General features: G+C 40.6%; 1 protein-coding gene across 4 annotated transcripts in view; it reads right to left on the bottom strand.

Annotated features, from left to right (window-relative positions):
- osp (outspread) overlaps positions 1-25,648 on the bottom strand; it is a 106,130-nt gene that overhangs the window by 63,197 nt on the left and 17,285 nt on the right. For all 4 annotated transcript variants that reach the window (XM_043418283.1, XM_043418284.1, XM_043418288.1 and 1 more), the window contains exon 2: positions 6,773-6,853. In XM_043418283.1, coding sequence (XP_043274218.1) covers positions 6,773-6,853 — 81 coding nt within the window. The remainder of the gene's footprint in view (positions 1-6,772; positions 6,854-25,648) is intronic.

Below are 25,648 nucleotides of genomic sequence, written 5' to 3'. Positions count from 1 at the left end.
GTGCGTGAGAAGTATTCCTTTTAAGTTTATTCGTCAGTTTCGTTTCACGCGAGTTGCCCCATCGAAGAGCAGAGAATCGATGCTGGAATTTTCATTGCTGGCAAGCGGGTTAACGTCCGGATAGAATAAACATGATGAAAGTATTGGCATGAGAAGAATTAAGGAGGTTCATCTGGCACCGAGTCAGTCAGAAGAAAAACCAGTGAGAGTTTGGCAACGCCGCGATCTCGTAATCTGTACTGTCAATACAGCTACTAGCGCGTTCATGTCATAATCAGTGTTTAAATAAATAACATAATTGAAGGATGGCAAAAATGTCTATAAAAAAAAAAAAAAAAAACAAGTTTTTATTAATTAGATCAATATTTTCTCACTGGTCCTTCATATTTTTTATTGAAAGTCCCTAGGCATGAGTTGCGTGGATCGGAAAACGTAATCTCCGGTTTCGAAAAGCGCGTGGTTCCAACGTTGCTACTATGAAAGTAACGTAATATGGGTTAATCTCTCAATAATCACAATTTTTCGAGAAAAAAATTCATTAATTGCGAACTTTATAAGTATTGAATGGATATTCAATATTTTCCGATATTTTTCTCTTATACTTAGGAAGTTGTTGCAGGAACTGTCAAACAATGCTTGCGAATTTCACATCTAAAGGCGAGAAAACCACTGAAACCCGTGAGAAATCGTGTTAATTTGGAGAATCCGTTTGAATTTTTTTCTCACGAACAAAGTATCCTCGGGCCTAAAAATTTTGACAGGACATTTCTTTATTATTCATTACTGTGTTCAAATCTTTAAATCGAAATCTCTTTGTTAATTCGATTACCAGGTGAACTTCCTTAACGGAAGAAAGAATAGTAAAGACGAGAAGAGTGCATCGACGGAGTCAAGTCCATGGGAAGAAACTTCACATTGGACTTCGGTGCGCGCTGCTCGACTTTGTTGCACGAACGCAGTGAGTACCCAGGGGATTTGAACTCATTTTTTTTTTTTTTCAAAAGGCAAAGAATATACGCCTCTCGTCGAGTCTTTTTACTGCTTCGCTGTTGAACCGCGCGAAACTTTTTCTCTTGCAGACTTTCTCACTCTTTTTTTTCGTTTTATGGTGAACCGGTGCGTTTTGCGCGAGAAGTTGAAAACTCCGCGAGCAAAAAGAGTCGAAGAATAAACGCTTTCCTCGCTTTTGTTTCCTTTTCTTGCCTTTTGCCTGGTTTTTATCTCTTAAATTTTCTTCGGGGCCTTCGTCACTTCCCTGGTAACTGGACGTTTGGCTCGCGCTCCACACAATATCGTTCGCCTGTGTGAGTGCAAATGTTACAATTTTTCAACCCAGGTCAAGAAATTGTTAGCCAACAATAGATCACGAAAACACATTGAATGATATTTATAAAAGAGAGAATCGACGGGACGACGAGGACGCTTGAATCGAGCATTTCGTTGAGAATTCTTCTCGCACCTTTCGCCATGTCGCTCGGAGATATCTCACGATCCGTGAGATCGAACGGTCTCCAAGAGAGCTTTCATCATCATCGTCATCGTCGTCATCATCATCATCATCATCTCTCTCTTTCTCTGTCCGTTCGTATCGGAGAGTATCGAGATACGACGACTCGTATCAATCTTTCTCTTCTGCTCCTTTTCTATCAATCCACCAGTGATCGAGAGTGTATTTCTCTCTGCTATTTTTCTATGCATTTCTCCTTGTTGTATCCAATATACACATTCAATTTTTATCCGCAGAATTATCGGCCGCAAGCGTTGTTGACATTTTAATATTATTGCGTACGCTATACACCAAATATATATCAAATTCTATGAATTTCAATTTCAATAAACGTTTAATTGAAAGAAAATCACATATGTAAAATATACAGAAAAATGAAATTAAATGATAAGAAGAAAAATCGTTTTTGTATAGCAAAAAGAAATTATCCATTGAAAACAGACAATTTTTCGATGCATCGGATGGATCAAAGGCGATTAAGTGTTTGCGGATATACATTTCTCATTACTCCCCTATAAAATATGTTTTATTATATTCGACTCTTTTATCATCTTTTAACGGTAATTTTGCACGATGAAATGAATAATTCGTCCTTTCGAAAGTCAAGTATACCAATTATCATAATTTCACGCTTTCTCCATCGCTATAAATTCATCAATATATCTTCTGTATTAATATAATGTGTATTAAAGGCATATCATACATTCACATTGTGATTATGATTTTTACGATTATAGAGCTTCGTCATTATACGAGCTCCGATAAAATTCCATCGAAAGGAACTCATTGTTGTTTTTCAGGGAGGAGACGTCGCGGAGAGTCATGCACATTGCATCGGGAATAAAAAGACAGAGGGAGAGAGGGAGAGAGAGAGAGAAACGTCACGACTCGTTTCTCTCGGTGCACCCAATTAACGGGTCGGGTAATACGGCATTGTAATTGCCATCACGCGCGAGAGTCACAGCACTTGCTGCACTCACTTTGACTCTCTCTCTCTCTCTCTTTCTCTTTCTTTCTTTCTTTCGTTCTTTCTCACTCACTCACTCTCTCTTTGCAATTCCTCAGGCCGAATTCCACTGGTTCGTTATATATGGGACATTTCAAGAGTCGACGACTTTCCGATTCGACAATTTTTCTTTTCGGTTCTCAGGATGCTGCAATGCTGTTCTAATCCAACCTCGTAAATGGAAAAGATGAATCGACCGCGTGATTGTAATCAACCACGCTAGCGATTTTATACATTGGAGCAACAGATATAAAATATACATACTTATTAAAACATGAAAAATAACCTGAAAACGTGCAGATTTCAAAAAGTTGCGATTCTCTCTTATGATCAATCGAAAGTTCGAAAGTTTAGTCTTGAGACTTTTTCGAAACAATTATTCTATCCAACGGTTCTCCGTTGGTTTGAGGAGACAAAGTGGGCGACCTGAAATTCCGGTCAGATACTAGAGAAATTTCAAAAGCTCGCAATATAAAAAATGTATAGAATAAAATTCCCAAGAAGAGTTGATTTAAGGAAGTTGAAGCGATATATATATAGGACATATCATACGAAAAATACATTAGATTTTATTATTCCAAATTAATGAATTGAAAATTTACGTGAATCTTCTTGAACAGCGCTTAATTATGTGAGAAAAATTTGGAGAGGTTTCACCGCCTGGTAATCGAGATATTCATTGTTGAAAATGACAAGGTTAAACATGGGCTCTTATGGAAGCTTTCAAAAAATTGCTAACTTCAACAATAAATATATCTCAATTCCACGACGGTGAATCATCGGCATATCCCGCCAGAAGTTTAATACTGTCTTTAGCTTTCTGTTTAAAACATTTTAATGTGCAAAGTTGAAAAATAGTTTTAACATAAGATACGCTTCAACCTCCTTAATGAACGTTGATTTTATTGAAATAAGAAGAAATATTGAAAAGCTCATGCACTGGAAATAGTTGGATGCACGTGCCGAGTTCAGCGTTTAAGGCCCCATATGAATTTCGTAAAAATATGTATACGTATATGTATATATATATATATAAAATGCGAAAGCCCTGCAGTGTCCCCGCCTCGGCCCACCGCCAATGCGGCCTTCTAATTATTCACTTTCACCATTGCCCGAGGCTTTGCCTCCCTCCCTTCTGCGGGCTGTGCTCTCGCAAGGCTTTCCTTCCTACCTTCTTCGTCTTCTCTCTTCTATTCCGACTTTTCCCTCCGCTGCTCATCCCGGTCATTCTCTTCGGCTCGCAGTAGATTTCATTCGCCCAAGTAAAAATACTCAAGTTTGATATTTTGGAGTACGCACGAGCGCAAATAGGGGAAAAGAAAAAATGAATGCGATGCTGAGAACTCAGATTCGCGCGCGCGATTCTTTCGAGGCGACGATCTTTCGTTAATTATTTTCTCTTATTTTTCAGCCGTTATTTGCCATGTAAGATAATTGGTCCTCAAAAAACCCGATAAAAAATACGACAGAAGGAGCGATCGATCGGGCATGAAATTCACCATACATGCGCATGCATATGTACTGCTCGCGCATGAACACACATCTCGATGTGTGGCGCGAACGCGAGGAACCGCTTTCTACTCTCTCGTTCGATCGAAACACTCCGAGAACAAGATCCATCGTCTTTGACTGTGCAAAAGCCCGATCCATAATCTTTTATCTCACTCTGCTCTTCTCGCTCGCTCGCGTTCGCTCTTTCCCTCTTCCGTTAAATATTCTGTGTGAGACTTACTCGGAGCAGCAGCATCGCAAGATACATCGCAAACACATTCACGAAACGTATTATTTATCCTCGCTCCGTGTCCTTCACGCGAGCAAATAATATCCGTTTTAAATCTCTCTCTAAAGCACACAAATGTGCGGTGCACGCCTCTGTATATATGTCTTTACTATCCTCCGAGAGCCGCTTATCAAAAAAACGCATCTATATATCTATATCGCGATGTGTATTTCACGCTATCGCCTTTTGGCCGACAATATATATAATTGCAGAATCGCGTTGCTTTCACACTTTTAATATATATTATACGCACAAATTTCTTATAGGGCAACTCTGACGCCGCCAGCGTTGTTTCATCGCTGAAATCCGCCTCCATCTCCGATTACTTCTCGTTAAATTAGCTTTTCTTTCATTCTGCAGTGCTTTTATCATGGTGGTACTTTTTAAATTCGCGTTTCCGAATCAATTTGCTTTTTCGCTCGAGCTCCGAACTCTATCTTGAGTGCAGATTTACACTATTCATTTAACTCGATTCCATTCCATTTCAAACGAATGGAATGGAATCGTATTATTTTTTACTCCAAATTACTCGAATTTTTCCACACCAGCTCGAGAACTCTCCAACAACAAAATTACTTTTTTTTCCGAATTTGTCTTTTGACGGGCCAATTTTTTATTTCATTTCTCCAAAATATATGTTGAAGCCTCGCACGACGGTTGATGAACCTTCGATTACGGACCTCGATTAAAATACGTAATTGGGCGAATTTTCGTTCAAACGCTGTTCATTCAGCTTTACCGCTGGTATTTCGTGAATTTTATGAGTTTTAATGTTTTTAACTAGGATTAGCATGCGAGCTAACGGAACAAAAACGAATCAAATCGTCCGTCAATTTCGGCAAATAAATTTTTCAAACGTCTTTATCCTCTCGAACTCTCTTCCTCTTCCCGCGAGCTCTCGAGAGAGCTCTGTCAGTTGTTCGTGATGATGGACGTACGGTAAACGATCGTAAATACATCGCGGGACCACGATAAATGCCGAGAGTTCTTCACTGCACTAGCAGCTGTTGGCCGCTGCTGCTGCTGCTGTTGTTGAAATTCGCGATTCAACTGTTGCTTTTTCCCGATCACTCCAAAAATTGCACCAACCCCTTGAAACTCGAAAGAGCGAAATGAAACGAAAAATTTCGAATGTTTTTTAGAGCAGAAAAGTGTTCGTTAGATTATTTATTGGACGGGAGCTCACAAATTCTTATATCGAATCACGTATGAGATTTAACGATTGCAGAAGAATTAAGAAAAAGTCGAATAAAAGAGTGCTTGCTAAAGTAATGATAGACGTCGAGCTCGGAAGCGTATAGTTGCGGGGAGGCGAAAAATTTCAAGGGAGGCGGACAAACGGTGACGAAGGAAAATCTTCGACTTTCACGTTAAGAAGAAAATTACTGAGAGTAATAATGCAAGCGACTGCAGTCCATCAATTTTCTCCTTATTCCGGTACGTTATACTCGGTCGATTTCTCGAATCACGTTTTACGAAAGTTTATAACAATTTTATTTCCTTGGAGCCGCGTAAATTCAGCTTGCTTTGGGTTCGCGACTGCATTATTGCTATTTCTCCGGTTCGGAAGAGCCGATTCTCATTCTGAATTGAAACCGAATCACTGTTGATCGCGATAACCTTTGCTATTTTTTCGCGTTTCGAGTAGAAATCGATGGGTTGAATTGAAAAAGAAAAAAAAAACAGATATCTCGGGGTCTCGAACCCGGAGGAAATCTCCAACAAGATGGATCTCTCGAATTCTAATAGTTTTTTTCTCCAGTAACAATGCACAGCCAGAGGCTAAATACTAAATACTTAAGTATCCATAACCCAATAAGGCTCCGGTGGGATTTCTCAATGGGGCCTCATCGCGCGGGGCCGGATGTACCAATCAAAATTTTTTCACCGAGTCGAGAGTGTTTCACGCGCGGTTCTTTCCCACGCGCATATTCTTTCTTTTGTTTCCGTTTTTTCCTTACGCAGTTTATCTCTATTTTTTCAAGACGTTGCGTTAGGAGAGTAAGCGTCGTGCCTATTTCCATGCGTGTGTCACTCGTTCGATTGTATTCGAGTACAAAGTGAAAGATATCAGCGACAATATCGCGGAGTGAGAGTCCACGCGAGTCAGGAGAATGCCACGCCTATACGCGTTTCTTGAACGAAAAAAAAATCGTAAGAAAAACTAATGCACCATCGACGCGTTTATCTGCATGCGCGTCAGAGTAAGGCAAACACGCGTCTATGTAATTATGCCTGGCTGAACGCTTTCCAACTTTTCCTCGTGTTGCAGTCCGCAAGCGTCAAAAAATAGCTGCGGATCCCCGCAACGCATGTGCCATCTTTATGCGCACCGAGACCAACACGCTTTTATTGTCTCTCTAATGATCGGTGAAATCGGGGCCTTCTCTCGCCACGATAAATAAAACAATCAATGACAATAACAGTAATGACTGTTGTAAATGAGGATGTAAGCGAAATGAGCGCAATAATTTCTTACCTTGGTGCGATTCAGAGGATTGGAAAAGTCCCAGCCAGGCGCAACGAACAGGTATCCACACTTCGAGATCTTTCTTGTGGCCTACAAACGGAATGAATTTCAAAGAATTAATATACCGAGCGTTCCAAGCGAGATTGAAGTACATTAAAAAATACTTTTCGTCATAAAAATTGGGGGTGGGGACGGGGGGACGGGGGGGGGGGATCCCAAAGAGTGGAAATGATGAGGGTTCTTCGTTGAGACGCGTGAGCAAGAACTTTATATACGCGAGAACCGAGGTGGTGGACACTCGCGCGTCATCATTAGCATCGTTATCCTGCTGCTCCCCTTAAATTTGTGTGTACTACCCAAAGTATCTCAATAAAAAACAATTTGAAAAGGAGGAGAATTAAGGAGTTTCGGTACAGAAGTCTAAATATTAAGAAATTGATCAGATTTGGTGATAATGTTCTACAACATCAAGTGCGAAAACACAAATTTTTTCAAAATTTTCTTCTACTTAGTTATCGAGTAATTACGCATTAAAGCAGATTTCTTATGTCCGTAATGTATACCTATATATATGTGAAAACGCTATGCTTATACACGTGAACTTTAGCGATCAATTACTCGATAACTGTGTAGAAGAAAAATCTTAAAAAATTTGTGTCGTCAAATTTGGCACTAAAGAATATGTTCACCAAATTTTATAAAATTCTGAACTTTTTGAATTTTTTAATTTTTTTTTATCATGGATTAGCATGGCAACATTGTATCGCCTGTACCGAAACTCCTTAAAGGAGTTAGGAAAAAACGTTTGAAGAAAAAAAAAACTAAATAAAAAATGAAAATGAACGAGCGTGACATCGATGCGGACAGCGACGGAACGCAGAAGTGCTAGTCGCGCCCTTTCATCGTTTGAAAGGTTCTCATTAGCTCTCGCGGAGCAGAATACGTCGTGCATATGTTCTATGGAAGATAGACTTACTCGAGGGAACTTCTGAATGGATCATTATTTTATAGACACACGCGGTAGATCTTACAAAAGCTACGAAGCACTCTGCGCTCGCGTATTTATAGCGTTTAACGCAACGCGAGACTTCTAACAATATACCCAGACGTGTGTGGGCTAACTTCGCAATAAACACTTATTTTCTAGCGGGTCTGTACAAAATGGAGGAAACAACTAGTTGTGGATGCACAAATTTCTGTATGTACATTAATTCTCGATCGTGAGCCTGTTTCTGGAAAAAAGTTTTTACAGATTCTTTGCAGGCCTGATGAAAATAAAGAAGCTTTGACCAAGATTTCGGCTGCTGGTTCAAGCGGTTTTTCCATGAGGAAACGTCCGTTTGGCATTCTCGTTGGTTTCGTGAGGAATACAATGTGTTCAGGGGTATTCGTGCGAGAGAGATAGGAAAACGGCTCGTAGTCGAAGAAGAAAAAGATACGAGAGTAGATAAAGAGCCGAGAGAGGCAATTATAGAGGCTAATTGTGTTATTAATATTATTATCGTGTGTAGCGTCGTGTGTAACGCGCGCGGGACCGATCGTGTGTGCTCGTCTATATGTAAGATTGTAAAACTTTGTATACGCAGGTGCTATGGTATTAAAACGATCCTCTTGGCTCATCCTCCTGCCGCGCTGCTCCGGCTCTCGTTGATTCATCGACTCGTGGGAAGGAAATAAAAAATATAATTACGTACAACTAAACACGCGAAAGACGGAGATGGAGAGAGACCACTTCGGGAACGAGAAGAAGGTCGAAGACACTCGCGAGAACCTCGAAAGTACGTTCACCAATATCAATTCGACGGAGGAATCATGCATTGGAATACGATTCGGTGCAACTTCCATTCCGATAAACATAACTTTAATCGTGTCAGCAACCTCCGAGTATCAATTAATTTATTCCTCCAATAAACTTTTTATTTTCAGTTTTTCTTTTCTTCACGAGTCAATTCAACGCGTCATGTGAGCTGGTTTGATTCTCGAAGACTTGAATATTCTCCAACACCGTCTCGTTGGCGGGGTATGATTTTGGGCGGAAATTGAAAAAGCAGCGTGTCGGAAAGAATAGAGAATGAAAAGAAAATTCCCTCACAATATCATATCTCGCGACTGTCTGTCATCGAATACGGCGCTTAACGGAGCTTCCGTCCGGTCCGAAACGATTTCCGGTGTGGCAGGGCTCGGGAGTATATGACTTTAAAAGTAGGTACAAACGGCATGTAGTATATGCGAACACAAAGCGATTCCATGCCTGGAGCAGCGCTCGAGCATAAGTGGTATGTGTCTGCATAGCGGACGATCGTTCCACCGTCACATAGTGAGCACATCGCACAATTCAATTTCCGGACTCGTAACTCGGCTATTTGAAATCGGATATTGGATTCCATTCGAGGATTGAATGAGAATAAAAATCAAAACAAAAGCAATGCCGTATGCTTTATTCGTCACTTTTTTTCCATTCCGAGGCACGTGTCACACACAGAAATGTCAACATACTTTTCCTTTGCATAAAAACCGATCAGCCGGGTTGAGAGTACAGACGCTCCGGTATGCGAACGCGTCGAAAGAAAAAAAAACAGTTGATTCGGCACGGTTAACGAAAATCAGCCTTGATATCTGTACTGAGAAAGTAAAAAAATCGCACGTGCGGGCAGAATTTTTTATGAGTATTTGAGCAACGCACTTTTGGAATAAATCGGCATCTCGACGTAATCTATCTTGACGCACCAAGTATATGCACTGAAAACGGAATTTTGTTGATCCAACAAAATTCATTCAGTCAAAATTCATTTTGTTGATTCAACCATTGATTATTTATAGTTCTTATGCCGCAGTTGAGGCGTACAGATCTTTGGATGTATCTTAGAAAAATGGCCCAAAAAAAGTTATATCGATATAATTTGGTTGATTTCTCAGGGTATTTAATCAGCTGACTAAGCTTTTGTACCTCCAAATATTCCGATTTATATTATTCGTGCTATTGAAACAACGAAAGGTTTTTCCTTACGAAAGCATATTTTGTCGTGTATACAGTGATTTTTCTTAAAAAGCGAAAAAACGTTTAGTCATTCGCATCCTCAGAGACAAACAGAATATTTTGTTATTGTACAATGCTTCGTTAAAATAATACAAATCTTTCATCCGAAAAAGAGAACGAAACTGTTAAAAAGTCCAGTACAGTTGGTTAACTGGCTTATTTTTAGTTAATTATTCAGCAGAACAGAAAAGTGAATTTCAAGCCGCATTTACTTCAATATTTTATCGTAGTCATATGCAATAACCAATTTGTTCATTTTATGATAAAACATGTTAGAACGCAAACGAAACTTTGTCGCACGAACGACATATCTTGCAATAATTTTGGCTGTTCACTGAAAACGGAATTTCGTTGACCCAACAAAATTCATTTGGTCAAGATTTGTTTTGTTGATTCACCCTCTGATTAGGTATTTGTTTTATTGAGGTGTACAGATCTTTGGTTGTATCTTACAAAAATAGCTCGAAAAAACATTTTGTTGTGTAAATTATCGATATTTGGTTGATTTCTCAGGATATTTAATCGAACAAACCCAAAAAAAACGATCGAGGCAAGCCTTGCTGCGATCGAAATTTAAAATTTTTCTTGGACTTTAGTAATAAGTGAGCCTCGTGGAATTGTGTTGTGTGTGGCATCGCCTAATAAATTAAATAATGTAACGATTTCTAAACTGCATGTGAGAAAAAAATGTTGTTCGTCAAACAAAATTCCATTGACTCGAATGAAAATGTAGTTTATATCGAAACGACGCATTTTTATCGAAATAGAAAATGATTTGGATCATTTAACAAAAGAATAGCTGACCTCGCCATATTTTCTTCCGTCTCGATGGAATTTTAATTGAAAAGCGACATTTTTCGGTCAGTATACTTTCCTCGAATTTCAACGGGGACAACGAATATAAGCGGAATTTTGCTGTCTGTCGCTTTAATTTTTCACTGCGTGCTCCTCCCGAAATGGTGCCATGTACGAATTTCACAGCTGCGACGATCCACAAATTTCTCTTGTGGCCTTTTGTCAGATTTCAGTTTAGTACATTTTTATTTATTATAGGCTCTTATTACAAGAAAAAAAGCCTGAAAGTTTAGAGCAGCATGTCGAGGAGCGAGGGGCGAGCGTTAGTGGGCCGAAAAGCAAGTGCGCAACGGTTTGCTAACGGATGCAATGGAGAAACGGGCACGAGAAGTACGAGACAAAAAAGTCATAACTGCGAGGAAAAAAGTGGCAGAATAATGGGCGAAATCCCTCGATATAGTGCGGAGTGATTAAAAGACTGGGGAACGGGAGCGCGGCGGTCGAGGCAGCTCGAATCTTCGCGGTCTCTCCGGCGTCTCTCGTAATAACGAAACGTTAACCGCAGCGGATCGATGGTGGAGCAATTAACGCAAAACTATGTATGTAATCTAGCGTCGAAGGCTAGAGCGACGGGAGGATCGGAGAGTCTCTGGTTGAAGAACAATCGGAGCGTGTCGATATGGGTGAGGCCCTCGCGGAAACGAACACACGGAGCTGAAAAATGCAACGCGTAGTGTCCTAGTCTTACAATGTATTGCGGGCTGAGAGTGCGCGCCGCAAGCTAATGCACACCGATTCAGAGACTTTCAGACACCACGTACACACACACACATATGCACAGCGCTATATACATTGCTTTATAGCCAATCGGAAATAGCTCCGTTACGTATTAAGCACTTAAGTAGATATACTTGCACACACGCATATGAGCGAAGCCGTTAGACCTGCATAGAAGCATCGCGTTCACCAGGCACCTCGCTATAATCAGCCAAACGTTTATAATTACGTCGGTGCACGTGTATATCGGTGTGTGCACGCGTGTAAGCCTGAGTTCTTTCAATAATAGTAAATGCGCGATCACTGAAACGTAGGAAAATGGAGTAAGCAGATCGAAGATAGTCCTAAATGGGCAATTAACGGTTATTTAACTAGAATTCTAACTCAGTTAAGAAGTACAAGAAGGAGATGAGAGTTCGATGAAACAGCGTTACCCGGGTGATTGTCATCCTGGATTATTGGCACGTTTATTCGCTCTTTGCCACGAAATTTGCAAAACCTGGATCGATATTACAGAAATATTTGGTCCTTGCAATTTTGACGTCGGATCAATCCCTCTCGCACTCGCTCACTTCTGCTGCGCTTGTCTCCCCTACCTCGAAGATAGCAAAGAAAAATCCAAGGGTCTGAGAACTAGAGAAAGAAATGATGAAACAGAGGCAGGAGCAAGAGACGCGTGAAGAGGGAAAGAGATGTCGAGTCGAGTGGGAGTCACCCTGCCGCTGCCTTTGGTTCTGGCCAACGAACCGATGTGTGCCAGGAGTCTTCCGTCTGCGAGAAATACCTGCTCGCGTACCGCAACACACAAAATATAAATATACGTAGATACGAAGGTGTATGAGTGTGTATTACGAATGCAATGGTAGAATTGGCCGCGTGGTGAGCATCGCGGACAGCGAGTCCCACGCGTCTCGTCGCCGACTATCGTGTGCACTGCTCTTTTGCTCCTGCTCCTGCTGCTGCAGTTTCTACCGGTGGTTTCCTCGCATGGGGTTTCCGTATACACAGCTCGACATCTACTCATATATGCGTGATCGTTTAATATACAGGCGTTTCGTTGATGTTTTGAAAAGCTGCTAATCTCGTATGTAGACGCGAGAATGCGTTATATATTTTCAGAAATCGCTTTTTTTTTTCTTATTCATGTTTCCAATGGATGAGACCGAGCGAGCAGAAGATACTGTGCGTGCGCGTACAAAACTGATTTCTGTATCACGAACACCGGTTTCACACAACGTTGGGCCCGGAGCAGGGAGGAAGCAAAGGAAGAACTCGAGAGAGACTCGGTGAGCACAGCATCCACAAACAGTATGCGTGTCCCCACTGTCGCAACTCGTCCTGCCAGAAACGACAGACGTGCTATATAGAGAGGTTGTACATCCTCTTCGGAGTAAGTTAGACGCGAGGACGAGAACTCCGTTGTGATCTCGGGGGACAGCAGCAGGCAGAACTTTTAGTTCTTTGCCTCGAGACGTAATGAAATTAAGGAGGGTGGCTACATTCGTCAAAATGATAAGAAATTGATCAAATTTTGTGATAATGTTCTTCAACATCAAGTGCGAAGACACAATTTTTTTTCAAAATTTTCTTCTGCTTAGTTATCGAGTTATTACGCATTAAAGCAGATTTCTTATGCCCGGAATGTATACCTATATATATATATATGGAAACGCTATGCTTAATTACTCGATAACTGTACAGAAGGAAAATCTTTAAAAAGTTGTATTGTCAAATTTGGCACTAAAGAATATGTTCACCAAATTTTATTAAATTCTTATAATTTTGGGATAAACTTCCGAATAGCGGAAACCGAATTTTGAGCTGAAATTTTGCATACTGCTTCTTTATAACAATATAAGACTTTTTGGCGACTAGCAATATTTATTGAGAAATTGAATTTTTAAGTTGCTATTTTAGCCCGAGCAAGTATATCTTATATCGCTTATCTCGCTCGGCCGGTATCCTCATTTCGCTATAGTGCCTAGGCTACATGGATGGCAAACGTTGCGCTCCTTGGCTGGGCTACTCCGGGGATTTTTTCCTTAAAATTCCGTCTCCCCGGCGCTTTTTGTTTTTTTTTTATTTTTTTAATTTGAACAAAGAAAAAAGAAAATTCTTGAAAAGTAAATGGGTGGGTCTCCCCGGCGCGAAGCGCTGGGCTACTCCTTGGCTGGGAGTAGCCCAGCCAAGGAGCGCAACGTTTGCCATCCATATGTAGCCTAGGCACTATAGCGAAGTGAGGATACCGGCCGAGCGAGATAAGCGATATAGATATACTTGCTCGGGCTAAAATAGCAACTTAAAAATTTAATTTCTCTATAAATATTGCCAGTCGCCAAAAATCCTTTTAGGGGAAGTCTTATATTGTTATAAAGAAGCAGTATGCAAAATTTCAGCTCAAAATTCGGTTTCCGCTTTTCGGAAGTACAGCTTAATCTTGAAATTTTTAATGTATTTAACATGGTTTAGCATGGTAACATTGTATCGTTGCCAGCCACCCTCCTTAATAACTCGAGAATTCTAGGATGCGTTTGCTGATGAAAAATTGCTGATGACGAGCGTTGAGTCAAGTCGTCGTGTACAAAACACAAAACAGTGGGAATGGGGCAAGAATTTTTTGGGCCTAGTCGTCAGTTCGATTCAATGAGATTTAATTGCTTGTTAGAGCACGCTAATTGAAATTTGGACGAGGCTCGAATAAGAACGCCGGATTTCATAAGTATTCTGGGAATATTTAATAACAACTCGCTAATATTCGCGACGGAGATATAGAGACGTGAGTGTTGCATATAAGTTGATTACGACGTGGAAGCGCGCTTCCTTTCTCGCGGAAACCCCCGTGGCGTGAGAACGCGAGTTTAACATCGACGCCCTTTTAACCATGCACGCATATACATACACTTAGACACTGAGTTACACGAGCTTTATGATCTCGCTGCATAATCTGAGATATACATGTATGTATAATAGCTATGAGATCCCGTGCACTATTTTAGATCGTGGTTAACGAGCTGCGAGTGAAAATTGGTTTGAGAATAAGGTTTCACAATGTCAGAGCTAGGCACATATAGGGAAGACCGGGGCAAAACGGGATACCTATAAGGAAATATTGAACTTTTTTAAGGAATTTGAAAAGCTCCGTCTATTTTTTACTCCCAAAACCAAAAAATGTATTATATTTAATGTAAATGTAAATAATTTTCATTTAATGCACCTTGGGTGCGTTTTTATTTTATAAAAGTTTGTATTTTTCATCCACTGAATTATGGATTGGCGGAGCGAGCACATGACTCGTGTTTAGGTGTGACCACAGATGATGGTCCGCAAAAAAAGGTTAAAGTTATCGCACTTGAGGCTAAGTGGATTTTTCTGAAATTTTGAATTTTGGGGCAAAGGGACTTTCTAAAATTGAAGATAAAATAAATTTTCAAACTTAGGACGTGTCTTTGAGGTTTAAATACTGAGATGTTTCTTTCATTCACATATTAATTCGATATTAATTGCATCGGTAACCAACATCATCACCATCGACACATGCGCATGAGATGACAGTTTGCTTTTGACATGACGTGCAGTGGAACCAATGTCCGATCGACTTCGAATTGAACTTTTCGCAAAAAATACAGGAAACGTCTGACAAAGAAAATTTAGCGACTTTCGTAGCTTTTTTCTTTTTGCCACCTAATTCGACCTCATACGACAGCCAGAATTGGAGACCGAAACATCTAGCTTAATTGCTTATGGTATCCACTTTGCTCCACGTTCCCCTCTATTTATCTGTGATTACTGTCGTAGATGGTAATGAAAACAAATATATTTTGGTGTAAATACTTTTTCATTTTGAAAATGCGATATAAAAAAGAGAACTTAAAAAAAATATTGGAAAAACGATTTTTTTTATTCCAAAATTTAAAAAAAAACGTGATGTTTTGGAAAAAATATTTTTTTCGTTCATTTTCGTACAAATATAAAAGTTGACAAAAGCCTACTACATATGTTTAACATTCACTATTAGAATTTAGAGTCTCCTAACAGCGATTTATTTCAAAAAATTTTGTACGTTTCCAAAAATGAAACGTGTTTTCCGATTTGATTATAAAGCGTAGGAATCTACGTTGGATAAAATTGGAAATTAGCATAATCGGAGTCGATCGATATTCATCCTCATCGAAAACAAGCATATAAATATATATTTTCGGAAGTATTTCGAGCTCGCGAGAAAATAGACTTTTTCTCTCAAACAATTTCTTCAAAAGGCCAAGAATAATTCGGTGCTTATTATTCGATATGAAACTTTTCCTACAACGAAGCAAAATCGAGGTTAACCATCGCACTACACGCCGTTGAGAGTGTAAAGATCGACGCAGTGCGAACTACAGAGCGAGAGAGTGCGATAGATTACAATCGGATAAGTAAGATGGGCGTGCATAAGGCCGAGTCAAGTATACCGGCGGCTCGAATATGGAATAATAAAAGGGAGCAGAGTTCGTGAGGGGCACTTGTCCGTAACAACGAGGTTAGGACTGCATGTTTGTAGAGCAGGGCTCGGGAGTAAGAAGGCGACTTCAGGGCTAGAAGTGACATATAATATAGGAAGGATCGTGACTTTGGCTCTTCACTTGAACAATATTTCTTGAATTTATGATGCCTTGGGCGAATCGCTTGTACCGTTCGACCAAATTCTTAACCCATAAGAACAACGTTTAATGAGGCGTGACGTGGCCTTGAATAGTGATTATTTCTGGAGGCTGCCTCGAGTTGGCGCCATCGGAGTCGAGGTATTTTCGCGCACTACATTTCATTCGGAAGAATCCCCCTCCCCCATTTTTCTTATTTCTCCAACTTCATTTTGTCTTCGAATAAAAGTCAGATAAAAATACTACGACTAAACGTATATTCCACGGAGAACGAGCGACTGCAACGATGTCAACTCAAACGCGTTGGTAAGTTCAAGGGAAAATCGTCGATTTCTTTTCATCGCGGTCACGAGGTACACGCGCCCAACGCAAGCTCTCACTTCCAAACGAAGAATTCGTTACGATGCTTGTATATGCGTATGAATATCATTATAAGTGTATATGCTACGAGACGCGATTCTTCCCTGTTATCACGGACTTAGCCATGTTTACGTGACTGCGATATATCGAAAACTCGCTTGACGCTTTCTTGGTCTCATAAAGTCGTTGTTGAGTCACGATTCTTTGCCGCGCGTAAGCCATATATAACCTGGCACGTACGGCACGTGTATTCATCACGTGAATTGAATTCCATTTCTATTCATAACTATTATTCGGTTCCCGAGAAGAAAATGCTCCCGCGAAGAAGCATCGAGAAATCAAGCGTTCGCATTCCTCGAACGACGAGGATGAAGAACCTACCGATTCGATGCATCGTTGCAAAGTTGCTATGAAATCGTTCATCTCCTATGGAAAAGCTGCGAAATATAAAAAGCAGAAAAACGGTTGTGACATATTCTTATGCGCATCTGGAACGAGATTGATATATCGTAAGAAAAAATAAAATAAAATAATGAAGAAAAGTGAGTCCGCGCAAGCAAGAATCGCAGCGACGGTCGCATCGGCCTTTCGTTCCGTATGCGCAAGGAACTTGGATGTGCGTATATGTAATTCTTGTCTTTTAGTGTCTCGTCTCGTCTCTGCACGTGCTGTTCGAGTAGTGTCACCTAACTGGCACTCTGTTTGCCACATCCATTATGCATAAAGAAGACCTTTGCGTAATGAGACATTCTTCCTCGTAGGCATACATAGAGGGAGACACACAGGTGAGCATAAGGGGCCACTTCCGTCGAGTCCATCTCGAAAGAATGGTCAGAGTCGGGGCGCTGTTTTAACGAACTCGCAACACACTCGCGCGGATGTACACGCACACAAAGCGTATAAATCACTATCGCGACGTATGAAAAATCAACTGTAAACCGCGCGTCGGCGATGTTCAAAGTTCAAAACAAATTGGTACGATCAATCAGTCGCGATTTACAGTTAAAACAAACAGCGGATATGACGAGAGAGGACAACTCCGGAGTCAAACTGTTTGGTGGATCGCGAGCGTGTCGCATTCTCCATAAAAATTTAAGAGATCAGTTTGGTATTGAGACGGAAATTTGATTTAAATTCTGGCAGCGTTTCGATCGAGTGTCGCGATAAGAAATGGAATTAGGGGGAATTGGGTTGATTCCGACTGCCTAAGGGAAATTAATTAATAACGAACCACATGATGAAATTACAAAACAAATTTATCATGTATTTTACTCTTTGATATCTTTTTCATACTATTTCCGATGTGCTAGCTAATAGATAAAAAAAATTGCTCGATATTTAGCAAAAAAACAACCCTCCGTAAATTCGGATTTAGCCCGAACCTCCGGGGTAATTTCGGACGGCTCTTGGGGTAAATCTAGATTGCATTAGAAATTGCTACACATATCGCGAACAAATTCTCGAATCTCGTACTTTCGCTTGTGCAACTTTGAGAGTCCACATTTCACACTCGACTCACTCAATCTAGTCTTCGGATGGTAGATCTTGGAAGGTAGGAGCAGAACGTCGGGAATTATCCCAAACTACGAAACTTCGCGAGTCAATTAATAGTTAAATAACGGTTGGAAAAGCCAAAGTTTGAAATGCGTTGATGATAGTCATATATAGAACTGGGATATATTAAATTAGTTTTCTCAATAACTTTGAAACCGTTTATCCGTTTATCCTGTTGTTTCATCAATTCTTTTATAGGCAAGAATTACATCGAATAATGTACGAAATTTTATAATCGATCTTGGCTCGAAGAAAATATATCAACTCACGCTTCGAACATCGCATGAGTATATTGAACATCGATAGGACTATCGCATGAGTTCAAGTGCGTGGAAGTGGGGGTTTCGGAATATAAATATATTGCTGTGTCCATATTTACCGCGTGTCCGGAATTACCCCACTCTCCCATATGTCGCGACGAGCGAGTTTTTCAGACTGAATAAAGTGGAAGAGATTCTCGTTCGCATGATGCTGCCGCTTCCAACTCGGGATTGGGCATTGCCGCGTCATCCGAAATCAGCTATTGATTGGACCGATATGCCGATGCATATGATCGTCGTCACGATTTAATTTCTCGGTAAAGTGATCGATCGAAGGCTTCGAGACTTGTTTGACCTCCGACTTCTCGGTCCTCAAGTCGAGGTCAATTGTGACTATGCGAATTGAATTTCTGCCTCGGCATCAATCGCATGATATTGGTACGAAGGTCAACCGTTAGGACCTCTTCAATTCGAGTCGGTGAAAGATCCTCGAGTCTAATGACACCTGACACGTCGAGCCTTACGAATCATGCAAATCGGTCTCGCTATCGCTGCGCGTGAATCTTCGGCGAAAACGCGCGGTGCACGCAATTCCCATAATAAAAGATGGCATTTTTGGGTGCCGTTAAATGGCCGTCTTCCAATGCCGTTCTCATTAAAAGTTCATTTCTCGACGGGCGCACTAAATGACGCGAACCAAAGTCAGGGAACCGCTTTTTTACTCGCCTGACAATTAACATTTGAAGCGGGAAGATTATCAGCTAACAAGAGGAGGGTGCCATGCCGGGAATATCCAAGTTAAGATCGCAATAAAGGCCCGAAAAAGCATCAAAACTGTGACTCGTTTCTTTATTGCAAGTACCATAAAGCCTGACACCAATCGCAGGATACTGCGCCTGGCAACTTGGCCGCTCTTTCTCGGACAGTTATCTCACCAAAAACCAGAAAAGTGGAGCTTGTCGAATAATTGACAAGAGGAAAATCCGATATCGATCGAATTTGAATGGTGCGAAAAAGCTATTTATGTGAATAATCCGCGGATGAAAATGATGCTTTCCCCCTGTTCCCATGTTGGGAACGTGTGTTAGTCCCTCCTCTTTCTCTCGCTCTCTCTTTTTCTATCAAACGTTTATCTCTTTCTCATCCAGCTTCCAGCAGCCAGGCACAAAAGAGACAAAAAGAGAGATGGAGCATGCTGGAAGGCTGGTGAGGTTGAAGGTCCCAACCTCGCTCGTTCACTGGCACGGCCTCGGCCCAGGCCCGGTGCTCTTTTACGGCAAGTACTGTTACTGACACAGTGGCACGCTTCTCTTCGCTCTCTGTGCCCCTCTCGTTCTCTCTCTCTCTCTCTCTCTTCCTCTTTCTTTAGACTCACCTCGAGTCTGGTTCGTCCTCGTAGTGTTTCCTGCGCAAACTGCTTGCTTGCGCTGTTCGCACTGGCCCGCAGAGTTTTTCTCACATCTACTTACTACGGTTAGTTAGGTTAACTGGTCTGTTAACCATTCGCGAGCAAGAGATTCGCCCAGTTAATTGCATCTTACACGTGCCAGTTGTAATCCGAGGCACGACGCCGAGATTGAGCTTCAGAATCCATTATTCCTTGTCAGAATAGAGATAATAGACTTCCTGATGAGGCCGGAGGACATTGAACGTAACATCAAGAGAAAGCACGTCGGAGCCCGAAGTAGTTGGAATCACAGCATGAGAGAAGGCGATGTATATCAATGTTTAGTATCTGTTGAAGCATCAAAGAGAGATGCCTCCGCCGCTAACTGGTCGCGTTTACCTCTCAGGCCGAACGTAAAATGTTCGTATAAGAGAGAAGAAAGAGGAAGAAAGCAGCAAAGATAGAGAAACCTTGTTGGCTCGTGTGGCAGTTGTCGTGATGGAGGCTTCGCGAGCGGGCAAAGAGATTATGAGGCGAGACTGGTCGTCGTCGTCGTCGTCGTCGTCGTCGTCGTCGTCGTCGTCGCTATTCCTGTAACGTCGGAAAAGAGAGGCACAGCGTGAAGATGATCATGCGGCGGGGCAATGACACTCACTCGGGACGATTCTCGCATCCCATGCAGTCGTTTGCTCGAAGCCGCTCTCCGAGATACAGCGAGCAGGCTAGCGATGCTCTGTTGCAGGTGCTCCTCGAGGCTGTGGTAGCCGCGCGCGCGACTCGCTTCTTATTCCGTCTCTCCCTGCTCTTCCTTCTTTCCATCCGCGTCCTCCTCCTCTTCTTCTTCTTTTCCTCTTCTTTTCTCAGAGGCTAAGAAGCCTTTCTGCGTGATCTTCGAGCTACGCACTCCGCAAAGCTAATTTAATCAAATCCTGCAATGAAGGGATGCTATAAGTGTGCACGTGCTGCTTCGGGGTCCGGACGGCACGGACATACGCGGATAGGAAATGGCCAGTGATTTCCGGAAATGATATGCTAATTCGGTTGAGCTTTGATGAAAATCTTGCCTTCCTCGCGGCTCTTAATCGACTGATCCAAAAGTCACTTCTGAAAAGTAGGTTAGCAAATTTTTCTTGATCGTTGGCCAGGAACCTGATCGAGGTCGCGGGTTTGCTTTGAGCCCTGGTCTAAAATTAATACGCGGAGACTCCTGAGCGGGCACGAGCTGCGGGGAATCTGGGAAAACCAACGTGTCACGAGCGCTACGTGCATTCATTCCGCGCCTCTTCTCCCTCCGATCGTTCTCTTCCTCATCTTCTTGTTCTTCGCATTTTCCGCTGACTCGAGCGACAGCTGCGCGGTTCACTTGCAACTTGTCTCCGGCGATATGCAGACTTGGTATATAACACAGTTTATACTTGGCACGCGTCATTCGGATCGGATCAAAGCGGGAGTCTTGCAAAAATGTTGGATCTCGTGCTGGTAAGGTTTGATACCCGGTGCCAGTTGTGCAAACGGGATTAGTCTGTTCGTATACGAAGGCCCGGGACTTTTCACTCGTCTTCCTCCGAGAGCTCTCGTCTCTCTTTCGGTCTCATCGTTATAAGTTTCATGTAACCCGATAAATTTGTAAAAAAATCTTCCCAGCAGTTGTATAATCGTTGGGCTCAAACGCGCAGCTTCGAAATCCGGGGTTGGCATTACAAAATGCAGATTCATACGGAATCGCACCCCGCTGTCACGAGTTTGAAGCTGATAGCACGCACCTGACAAGCGGAGGCTAATGACGTCCTCTGCCGGATGATAAAAATGAATGTTGCACACCCGGTTGTGCAGGGAGCTAACCTCCAATTTTCTCGAACTCGTCCTTTTTTTTTTCTTATCATTGCAATCGTGCAATCCTCGGGGAGATGAGGTTGAGGGAGGGTCGTCGGAGAGAAAGGGAGTCAGCTGCTACCAAGAAAAAGATAAACGTGGAACCTCAGGACAGGATGCATCTCGGAAATCACCTATGCCAACTTTGTTTTTGCGCAACTAATTTTTCTCTCTTATTTCGTTTTGTTTTTTCACTTCATCTCCTCGCTTTTTCGTTCGTCTTCCGCGGCAATAATATCTTCTCATCGACGGGACGACGAGAGCTAAGCATATAGGTACAAACACCACGGACAAGGGGGAGGAGGAAGAGGAGAAAAGGTAAAGAAAGGGACGGGGCCGTGGGGGGAGGAGGAGGGAGAGTAGATCCCGGGCAAAGATGGGATAACCATAGGCCTTGGCAGCTGCGAACAGCCAAGTGACATGCTTCTATATAACCTACTAGAAAGAGATAGGGACTCGAAGATTGCATAGAAAATATGCATCTTTTCTTTCTCTCCTCTCTTCCTTCCCCCTTTGCAAGGCGCCATATTAGCTAGAGTTTGCGCTCTCCGTAAGAGCATACGCAAGCTCGCTGGCTCTTTCCTGCTGATGCACTTTTGCCCACAAGACCCAAGGAGGCAAATATATATCCAGCAGCCAGCATCAAGTCGCCGTCCCTCGCGGGATTATAATCACGCGAAATGAGAGATGCGAGAGAGAGAGAGAGAGAGCGAGTCAGCTCGCTGATCGAAGGAAGCACGATCGTTTCCATGCACGCTAGCCGACGATCGATCACCCATCTTCGTTGGCATACCACACACAGACGCACACGAACACATACGAGAACACCTGGGTAGGAAAATCAAGGTAGAAAATATGCGAAAAAATCTTCACGCACGAGGCAAAACACATTTGAGGCCAGGAGAAAACTCCTTGGACGATCCTTCCGCCTCTCCGTCAACATCTATCCACAATCCTCCTCCTTTCTGCATGCCTTTTCTTCGGAAAATTCGCTCTTGGGACACTGTACGATCATTACTTTTCCAATATTTATAGAAAATCTACTTTTTCCACTACGGAGAAACGTCAAAGATCACCGAGGCATGATAAAAAAAATGACGAGTACAAAATGAGAAATAAAAAATGTGAAAAAGCTCGCCACCTCGCCCATCACGTTCTTCTCGTGGACCAGAGCTTTATTTTTGGTGCAAAGCAGGGCTGCTTATATTACGACCTCCATCCATACACACACATATACGTCCAAGTACGCAGGTAATTCTATGTCTAATCGATTAATTCAATTCGAGTCGACCTCTTCTGAATTGAATGACTTTTGTCAAAAGTTTCCTTTTATTATAAAACAAAATCCTGCCAAAGAGAAAAAACTGAAATTTTTTTTTAACGGTTATGCAAAATTCCAAACTTTACAATTTTACATAAATTTTTCAAGATTGTTTTTTAAATATCTCGAAAACTATTTTAATGACAAAAATGGGTATGGGTCTATTTTAAAAAGATTATTTGCGATTATGAAAAAAATATATTTTGCAAAAAAATTTTTTTAAATGATAAATTGACAAAATTTTAAAAATTGGAAAATCGTAAAAATCACAAAATTCCGTATTAAATTTATTGCTCACTTTCTTTTTGCTTCTTTTTATTGATTTGAAAATATCTTGAAATTTTCAAAAAGCTGTTCTTTATTTTTTTTAAATACACAATCGGTCAAAAGTCCAAAAAAGTTGCCGCGCTGTTTTTTGTGCCACGACGCCGGTAATCTAGATATTTGGATGCAACAAAGCGCATTTTGGATCGCGTTTTGTGATGAAATTTTGGGTCTCGACATCTACGAACAAGTTTTCAAAGGCACAAGTCTCAACTTCAATTTCACTTTTGAAAAAAATTAATACGTTTTTTTTTCACAGAAATATCGCGTTTTAAGCAAAAAAAAAGACAAATTTTAGAAATTGCTGTGTACCACGACAACTATTAGATTTCACAGGATGTTTTTAAAGTGAAAGTAGTTGCGTCTGCGATTGTTCCAGTTGGTGGATTTTTTTTTAATTTTTTTTGCACAATTTCTTTTAATAAATTTTTCAGTGGAACCTCAAGTACATTGATTGTCATAACTCGATAACGATGGGATTATTGATAAAACTTTAAGAGAGAAAAAGTTTCAGTGTTTTATTTTCATCTCATTGGATTTTTTCAGATTTTTTTTGCTATTTTTTTTTGTACAAAAATTTTTATTCTGAAAGTTGATAAATTGAACCGGGTTTTTCGCAAGAACTGTAGAGTCGTGTTAGGATATCCGGAGTGAAAAAAGTTTCATTATCATATTTGAATTTTTTATTGATGAATTTCTAATAAAAATTCTCGTCTTATATCTTGGAGACTCGACAAAAAAAGAAAAAAATAAGGCCAAAAAATGAATGTTTTCAAAATGACGTAGTACCCGTAAAAAAAGTCGTAGAGACTTTTTAAAAAAAACCAAAATGAAGCTGAATGTCTCTCCTTCAAAATGCGCTTTGTTGCATCCAAATATCTAGACCATCGGCAATGAACTAATCATGATTTCGAAAACCAAATTATTCTATCTCACATAAAAATTTTAATTTTTAAACGTAAAACGAAATGAGTTATTGAATCGCTTTTTTGACGAACCGTTTTTATCTCAACCGACCCCACGCTCGGTGCAAATTGGCACAAACATTGGGGCAAGTTGACTATGGTTCTATTTTCCTGATAATCAACTATGTAGTAGTGAAATTAATAAAAAAAAAGATAGTTATTATTATTCTACATTTGTTAATTCGAACAATAAATACGAAATGTTCACATAAGTATATAAATGTAAAGATAATTTTTGTTCATAAGTGTAAGAGAAACAATTATTTGATCCTCATCCCCGTAATCACAATGAGAATTGCAGTTTCTACACACATAGAATGTTATGTTTTTACTGGCACATTTTAAATGGGCCCATTTAGAAAATTCGCGTCAATACATAATTCAGCCAGCCTCATATCAATGTTGGCCTACTTACCCCACATTGTTTTTTAACAACAAAACGTTCTACCAGCAAATTGCAGCAATAATTGAGAAGAAATACTATGCACAAAGATAGTTCAACACATAAACCTTCGTGTAAAGGACTATTGCAATAATTGGAAAAATATTTGAGCCAGCAGGAGATGGATAATATTGACGTAAACATTCTTTTTCAGTATTTGGATTTACAAAAATTCTTTACTGTTCCTAAACGACGTGTCGCTTCGACGCGTTGAGACACATGAATGAGTGAGAGGTTACAATGAACAATTATATCAACCAGGCGTATGTTTACATTCCGTGGTTTGGATGTTATTGCTTATTAGTCAACTTGCCCCGGTGGCCAACTGGCCCTGGTCTCCCCTATTTAAAAAAAAAGAACAAACTCTTGAAAATTTCAAAATATTTTCAAATCAATAAATGGAAGCAAAAAGAAAATGAACAAAAGATTTAATACGGAATTTTGTGATTTTTACGATTTTCCAACTTTCAAAATTTTGCCAATTCAACATTTTTTTTTTAATTTTTTTTGCAAAATATATTTTTTTCTCTATATATTTTTCAAATATATTTAAAAATAGACCCAAACCCATTTTTGCCACTAAAATAATTTTCAAGATATTTAAAAAACAATCTTTAAAAAATCATAAAATTGTAAAGTTCGGAATTTTGCATAACCCTTAAAAAAAATTTCAGTTTTTTTCTTTTTGACAGGACTTTCTTTTATAATAAAAGGAAAGGAAACTTCTGACAAAAAATCACTCATTTCGGAAGGGATCGGTTCCAATCATTGGTCGATTTGACATGGAATTACCCATAGGTATTTCAGTGCAACGCCTTGCACCCGAACTGCATGTCCCTTCGTTCCAATTCATTCGATCTTGCATTTTCTATCTTGATCGTTTCAGGTTCGATCATTGTCGAGAGATGATCGATTTTTTTAAAATTATCCTAATTGCTTTGATCTTAAGAAGTGAAACTGAGAATAAGAAATCTTTAGAGATCATTAGCTCGCATCCATCGTTTTCAAGGTCACTTTGAGGGGAAAACGAAAAATGAGGTAAAAACCAGATTCTTTTTCGACGTTCCTTCGTAAATAAATATTTTCCTCGAACATTGGCGAGTGAAGGAATTCGGACTTTTATAGCGAGTGCCTCGGAGTTTTCTCGTTCGTTT

This window comes from Venturia canescens, chromosome 4 (genome assembly GCF_019457755.1).
Source record: "Venturia canescens isolate UGA chromosome 4, ASM1945775v1, whole genome shotgun sequence".
In the NCBI taxonomy this organism is placed as follows: Eukaryota; Metazoa; Arthropoda; class Insecta; order Hymenoptera; family Ichneumonidae; genus Venturia; species Venturia canescens.
The sequence above is the reverse complement of the archived record's forward strand: the minus strand, read 5'-3'. Positions and strand labels throughout refer to the sequence as shown.